The sequence below is a fragment of the Cyphomyrmex costatus genome, unplaced genomic scaffold (assembly GCF_001594065.2).
Source record: "Cyphomyrmex costatus isolate MS0001 unplaced genomic scaffold, Ccosl1.0 scaffold28, whole genome shotgun sequence".
Taxonomy (NCBI): domain Eukaryota; kingdom Metazoa; phylum Arthropoda; class Insecta; order Hymenoptera; family Formicidae; genus Cyphomyrmex; species Cyphomyrmex costatus.
Window position 1 is genome coordinate 465552 of NW_017276910.1, and position 7454 is coordinate 473005.

The window sequence follows — 7454 nt, forward strand, 5'->3', positions numbered from 1 at the left end:
ACAAGAATAATACCGGCAAATGAGAGTCCCTTCAGCTGTTGTTAGTGCGATCATATAAGATATGTTAAAATGTGAATATTATATACTACGTAAGTAGTGAGTAGACTGATGAGTCTAGTAGTGGAAGCCGGGACGAAACGCCAACTCGTGATATTCTTCACAATTCTTATTTTTCATAGATTTAAATTCATTTATACTTTAAATATTATAATTTAATAATTTAATATGTCTTTCAACATATTATTAAGATCCAATTTTAGATGCTATAAGCATCAAAAATTGTGATATTACTACGGTAGTTGATTAGATTTGCGTTTAAAGTTCGACAAAAAGTTCGACGCGCAATAATGGGGGGAACTACTTACGTAGTATATAATATTCACATTTTAACATATCTTATATGATCGCACTAACAACAGCTGAAGGGACTCTCATTTGCCGGTATTATTCTTGTTATTTGAAACTTTCGAGAGTCATCTTTAATTGATTTGTTGAATTTACGCTGGCTGAAAAAATGCGTTTGTTACTTCAAATTATTATCTAATAAAAAGAAATTTGTGAGGAATATCACTACGTCGACTAGCCAACAGAGGTCTATAGTTACTCATTCCAATTCTCGCAAGTGCCGAATTATGTGAGTGATTGTTTATATAGAACTTCTTTCTAACATCTCCCCAAGGCGTCTAAGGTAGGCTCCCACTACATTACCTTACTGATGAGTCTAGTAGTGGAAGCCGGGACGAAACGCCAACTCGTGATATTCTTCACAATTCTTATTTTTCATAGATTTAAATTCATTTATACTTTAAATATTATAATTTAATAATTTAATATGTCTTTCAACATATTATTAAGATCCAATTTTAGATGCTATAAGCATCAAAAATTGTGATATTACTACGGTAGTTGATTAGATTTGCGTTTAAAGTTCGACAAAAAGTTCGACGCGCAATAATGGGGGGAACTACTTACGTAGTATATAATATTCACATTTTAACATATCTTATATGATCGCACTAACAACAGCTGAAGGGACTCTCATTTGCCGGTATTATTCTTGTTATTTGAAAATTTATTAAGTTATTACGGAATATATATTTTTTATGAGATCCAAAATTAATGAGTATATATCAATATATATCCATAATTTTTCAAATCTTAAAATAATAAAATTATTATTTTATTATTCTCAATCAGACATTCTTACCCTTGATTATCCAAAAGTAAGTTTTCCGGTTTAAGATCTCTATAGATGATATTTCTGGAGTGCAGATAATCGAATGCTTCCACAACGCATGCAGTATAAAAGCGTGTAGTACCATCATCAAAATATCCCTTATCCCTAAGAACGGTCCATAACTCGCCACCCAAACAGGCTTCCATCAGCATATACAGATATTTTCTATCTTTAAAGGTTTTGAAAAGCTTGACTACAAAATCGCAATCCGCTTCGCTCATGATCCTCTTTTCTGACATAATGTGCTGTTGCTGTCGTGTCTCGACGATCTGCGCCTTCTTCATTTGCTTCAGGGCAAAAGATCGTGTGCTGTCTCCGGCAATTTGGACTAATTCAACTCTTCCGAAACCACCCACGCCGAGAGTCGCAATAGTCCGAAGGTCTTGTAATCGTACATCCCGAAATTCCTCGTTTAATCTAAAGAAATTGTAAGATTTCAATATATAATCACTATAATTAGTATAAATTATTTCTTTGTTATTTTAAATATTTATTATTTGCAAATTGTGCAGAGAAGTTTTTTTATATCTTCACCATTTTTTTGTACTCAAATTATTAACAATTTTATGCCAATAAAAATTATTGGTATTATCAGTAAATTCATTTACATAACATATATTTCTGTTCTTATTGCTAAACTTACTTGGTATGTATAGTTTATTGTCCCATCCTAATGTTAAGCGTGGAACATAGTATTTATAAATAATAGTAATTGCAGTTCTCTCTCTCTCTCTCTCTCTCTCTCTCTCCCCCCCCCTCTCTCTCTCTCTCTCATACACACATACACGCACATACAATTCTAAGATACTTAGCTATAAATCTAATTTCTGTACAGTTAACAAAAGATATATTTACCTCCTACGTTCCACCAACTCATCCCTGTACCGCGTTCGGATTTCGTCCAAGGATGAGATTAATTGATTAAACGTTTCGCGGTCTATTACCAAACAACTCACTCCTTCTGGATCGTCGGCGATAATATTAGCAGTTCTGAGATCATCTCTATAATAGTGAAATAAATTAGCATATATTTATCTTAATCCTAAAGTTTTAAAGTGCAAATTTCATTTAAAAAATGTTACAATCTTGAAACAAGATATTTAAACAAAACGATGACAAATGACGTAGGATTTTTATGTTTTCACAAAATATAACAAAAATTAAAAGTGATAATATTAATTACGCTCACCCTTGTAAAGCTTTTTCACCGAAGAAATCGCCTTTTCTTAAAGTTCTAATATATTTCTCTTCCGTTGTATCGGGCTGTTTTATTGTCACGCGTACTTGTCCTCTACTGATGATGAAGAATGTGTCACCCCTTGCTCCTTGTCTTATTATATAATCCCCGTTGTTGTAAAATGTCTGTAAATATTACATTAATTATCAATTATATAATTTAAGGATAACGAAAGATATATTTTGCCAAGAAAGCCAGCTCATACCTCTTCTAAAACATCCGAAATTTTGATTAGAGTTTCCTCGGGCAGGTTTTTGAAAATTGGCACGCTGAAACGTAAATTTATGCGTCAATTCTAAATGTATACAACGTAAGATTATTTCTATAAGTTTTTATTAGATATTCATAACAGGTTACTACACAAGGTTATTATTTAATTTTTTTAATTTTTGAAAAGGCTGTATAACTCTTAACTCGCAGACGTTACGTAAGAAAATATTTTCTAGGTAATGAAATATTGATACGTAACGTATTATTAAATATGCAAAAAATATATAAATTCACAACATAAATTTATCTTTTAATAGTGCCTCATTAAAATCATTCGCGATAGTTTTACTGAAAATTGAATTATTAAGATAACGTTGGATGACATTCGTATTTTACTGTTTATTGTGTTATATACGATTACATCGTAAGTTACATCATATAAAACTCGACTGCACAGAGTTATGTTAACGATCATTAAAATAACATCTGCACGGTTAATCGAGTTTTGCACGTTAAAATAAAAAAAATTATCTTTTTTTATCAAAGAAAGAACGTGACTTTCATTAAATACAGTTTTATAATTGTACAAATTTAGTCGTTATCGTATCTTAAAAGTCATCCAAAAATTAGTCATTATCGTGTTTTGAATTAAGTCATCCAAATTTAGCCTTCGTCGTATTTTAAAACTTAAAATTCCAGATATAATCTGCAATGCAGAACTTTGTATTCCTATTGCAATGACAATAAAAAGCGATCCGATATTCAAAAAATATTCCATAATTCTATAAGAGCGTAAGATGTGTACTAAAATATTAAATAATATAATTTTTGGAAAATCTAAAAAATTTTTTCACGGAATTTTATTCAAGATAACGTTCATTATACTTGAAGACAATAATTATCATCTCAAAATTCATCAAGATAAAAAAAATTTTTAATTACGCAAGGATGTATTTAACAGCATTAGATCAAAGTCCATTAAAAAAGTTTAAGTATCATTACTGGTTTACCTCTTTAAGAAGTCCGTGTATTCAGCTTGTCTCGAAAGGCCGGTCCTCATCATAATGGTTTGGAAGCATTGTCGGTCGATGGCCCATAATTGGCAATCAGTCGCAGCAGTGATCGTTGCTGTCCTCTTGCAATTGTAAAGAATCGCGAGTTCACCCAATACTTTACCATGTTGCAAAGTGCTGAGATATTTGCCGTCCCTCGACACCTCGACCTTACCCTCTGAAAAAGAATTTTAATCCAGGAGATATAATCTTTTGTCATATGATGATTGTGAGATACTGTTGATATGAGTTTGAAGTGATTTAAACAGTTTGAGCTGCAATGATTAGTTTCAAGATCGAAATTTAATCGTCAGTATTAATATTATATTTGTAATCTTAATTATATATTATTTTATAGCATGTTTATTTATTATACAACAAAATAATACTTCATTAATTCGATTATTTCGATTTTATTCACGGATAAAATTAAATAATTGTTATAAAAATTGTCAAATTACTTTTCTCGCTCGGTTTGTAATTACTAGAGAGGATTAAAGTTATATTGCCTAGTTATAAATATATGCTATTCAATATACCAGAATAAAATTCTATAATGGAGAAGTTAACTGTTTATCTCTCTCCAAAACCAGTATTAAAATTAATTAATAGTCTAAGAGTTGACCCAGTCGTTCAGTGACCATCGGTGTTAATGAAACCAGAAACATAAAACAGTAGCTCTTGTCAAGATAGATTGGTAGATTGTCTCACAAATATTCTAACTCACGTTTGATTTCGCTTTGAAAGCTATGAAATATGTTCTGAATATTAATGATCAATTTTTTACGTCGCGTAAGTCGGGTGACATATTCCTGATGGTTAAATGACATTTCTAAATCAATTTCTAAATCAATTAAGCGACCGTCATTACTATTTTAAGTATGTCAACACTCATTCATAATGTTTTTACCTGGAGGACTTGACGACTCTTTGGAAAAATTGCTTCGTACAGTATTAAGTCATGACAAGCTGGTAGACTGCTGTGCAATTACATGCAATTTGAATATATGCCATGTGATATTCTCTACAAATACATATCTTTCTAATATACAGTTGACTATACACTTTGGACAACCTATTGCAAATACATTATCTATTGTAAATAAATGGATGATCTTTGTATTCATATGTTGTAAATGCTTCCCAAAGTATTCCAGTCTCTTATCTCAGTCAGTTTCATCTTAGAATTTTCGTCTTAATTTTAACTCAGGAATATGTCATTAAAATTACAGTCGCGAATTAGCTATAAGACATCCTGATACCTATATGGAATTTATGTGCGCTGCGCGCTGAATTTAATTTTCAATCTTGAAAAATACAATCCTAACAGAACTAAAGTAGTAATATCACAAATTAAATTGACAATATGTAATATAATTTGAATCGCTCTCGATCATGATTTTATAATGCGATATCATATATCAGTATCTTTCTGTGTTAATTGCGAAGGAAATATAATATTATACATGATTCCCTTTCACAAAACTACATATAAATAGATCGAATCAATCAAGAGAGGATCTAGGCATCTAAGGAAATCAAAGTAGCCTTCCTTTTATATCACCATATCATTCATCGCGACTCAATTGGGGTTCGACATTGCAACAGGAGAGTCCACGGCCGTGTATTGTCCCGCGAGCTTTCACTTCCTCTCGCATAACGCCTAGTACGAGTCACACAAGGGACTTCGAACCGGTTCCGTTACCGTGATGGATCGTATCTTTCGCCATCGAAGTTAACCATCGAGTTAAGCGGCGGCTATTAATAAGCACGCGCGTCGGTATGCTCCCGTCTCGCGGAGAATGCTCCGTACGATGTCCTGTTTGATTCCACGCATCCGCTAGCGGCAATTTCCCCTTGAGACAACGCGTCTCATCGACACAGGCGGTCTTGTAACATACGCATGTTATGTATGAGTCACGAGATACAGTTGGACCTCCGTATTCTTGACTTATTGAGATCGAGCGATTTCTCTATTCTTGGAGCTCCGCTATTTCCTCACTGCAGCCGCAATGCCAGAAATCGCGCACGGAAAGAACAATTCTACTGAAATGTGTACAAATCTAGCTAGATACAAATTTTTATCAAATAATTATTAATTATTTTAATAATAAGAAATTTTAAGGATAAAATGAGGAATGTTGCAAAAAGTTGATTTGACATTCCAACAATTATCTGGAGCATATCCTACATAATTATTTTGATAATCCAATAATTATTTCTACATCTGTATTTAACTCTTTAGTCTTTATATATAATTTTTTTCTTATTATTGTACTTTTCACTGTATGTTCTTAGAGCTTGCTCTAGAATGATATAAATACTCTATTTATAGCTATCTACTTATCTATCTATGTTAGTAAATACATGTGATTCTCAGCACGTGTCTCACGTTTCCAAAGATAATGGATCATGATTTATGATCGCCGATCAAGGTTCATAGCAACTGATAATTGTCAATTCACAAATATAAAAGAAGTCTTCTCAAAAAACTCCAGAAGATCATTGATAAAAAAAGCATTTAATCATTTGAGGCGTGAAAGAAATTTCTGATGAAAATAGGTCAATATAACACATGCTTCTTTTTACAAATTTCATTCTTGTTAACAAACATTTGCTAAGTTGCATGAATTTACATACGTGATAAAACCACATATAACAGGAACTGATACGATCGCTTCTATATTAATAACTGCGTGCCCTAAATCCAGAACAATAGACTGTAATGCCTGGTCCACAATCTTGTTTTAATTATTAGGCTTTAAGCTATAAGCACTAAGAAGTAAGCTAACATGTTAAATCAAGTAGTCCACAATATGGACACAATCTTTAAGACATCAGTACCAGGAATGGGAAGTAACTCGTTATAGATACATAAAACAAATTATAAAGCCGATACTCACAGTCCGTTCTTATTTCAAGATTATCTTAAGTAATGTCTTAAGATGCTAATATTTCTAGTATATGTTTTGAACTAAGGGTGAGAAAACGAAAATTCCAACTGAGCATTCGTGAGCAAACGATGAGCAAACGAATGCATGAAGAAATAAATCGATTTTTCAATATTGGGGGGCTAGTGTGAAGTTGGCCGAGTATGTTAAGTTAGCACCCCAACTATAGTACTCAGGAGTTCTAATTAGAGTTCCCACTTCCTTTTGACGAGACGAAGAGTTCCCTGTAGTTAATAACAAGAGTTCCGCTCAATGAACATTCTTTTTACATTTTTTAAAAATGGGGTGGTAATTTTTTATCGAATTTCGAGGTGGAATAGTTCTGAGCGGATCAATAGCTTCAATTTGTGATTGCCTAGAGTTCCTGATATGTAAAAAAAATTTTTGAATAATAAAAAAAAAATTAAAAATTTTTGAAAAATTAATTTTTAGATACAATAGTTTTGATGATAATCCTTGGTTCTTTTTGACGAACTCGCCGAGAACTGTCCAGAACTCCGATCAGAACTACTCGGTACTCCCAAAAAATTTTTTTTTAATTTTTTTCGGGGTCCGACGTCGGAAAATTTTTTGAGAGTACCGAGTAGTTCTGAGTAGCGTTTCTTATAGTTCGCGACGAGTTCTATCGAAAACTGTAAGGTCAAAAAGCGATTAGACCAACGGTTTGCAAGATACAGCGACATTTGTCAGAAGATCAACAATTTTTAAAGTGAGTATATCTCGGAAACCGTTGGTCCAATCGCTTTGAGCCCTAATACTTTTCGACA

The 7454-nt window shown here is 32.5% G+C and overlaps 1 protein-coding gene across 3 annotated transcripts in view; it reads right to left on the minus strand.

The window, feature by feature from the left end:
- The window catches only part of for (cGMP-dependent protein kinase for), a 47197-nt gene that overhangs the window by 2205 nt on the left and 37538 nt on the right, over positions 1-7454 (minus strand). For all 3 annotated transcript variants that reach the window (XM_018541248.1, XM_018541247.1, XM_018541246.1), the window contains 5 exons: positions 3695-3914; positions 2680-2743; positions 2427-2599; positions 2093-2239; positions 1208-1654 (listed from right to left, as the gene is read on the minus strand). In XM_018541248.1, the coding sequence (XP_018396750.1) occupies positions 1208-1654; positions 2093-2239; positions 2427-2599; positions 2680-2743; positions 3695-3914 (1051 nt within the window). The remainder of the gene's footprint in view (positions 1-1207; positions 1655-2092; positions 2240-2426; positions 2600-2679; positions 2744-3694; positions 3915-7454) is intronic.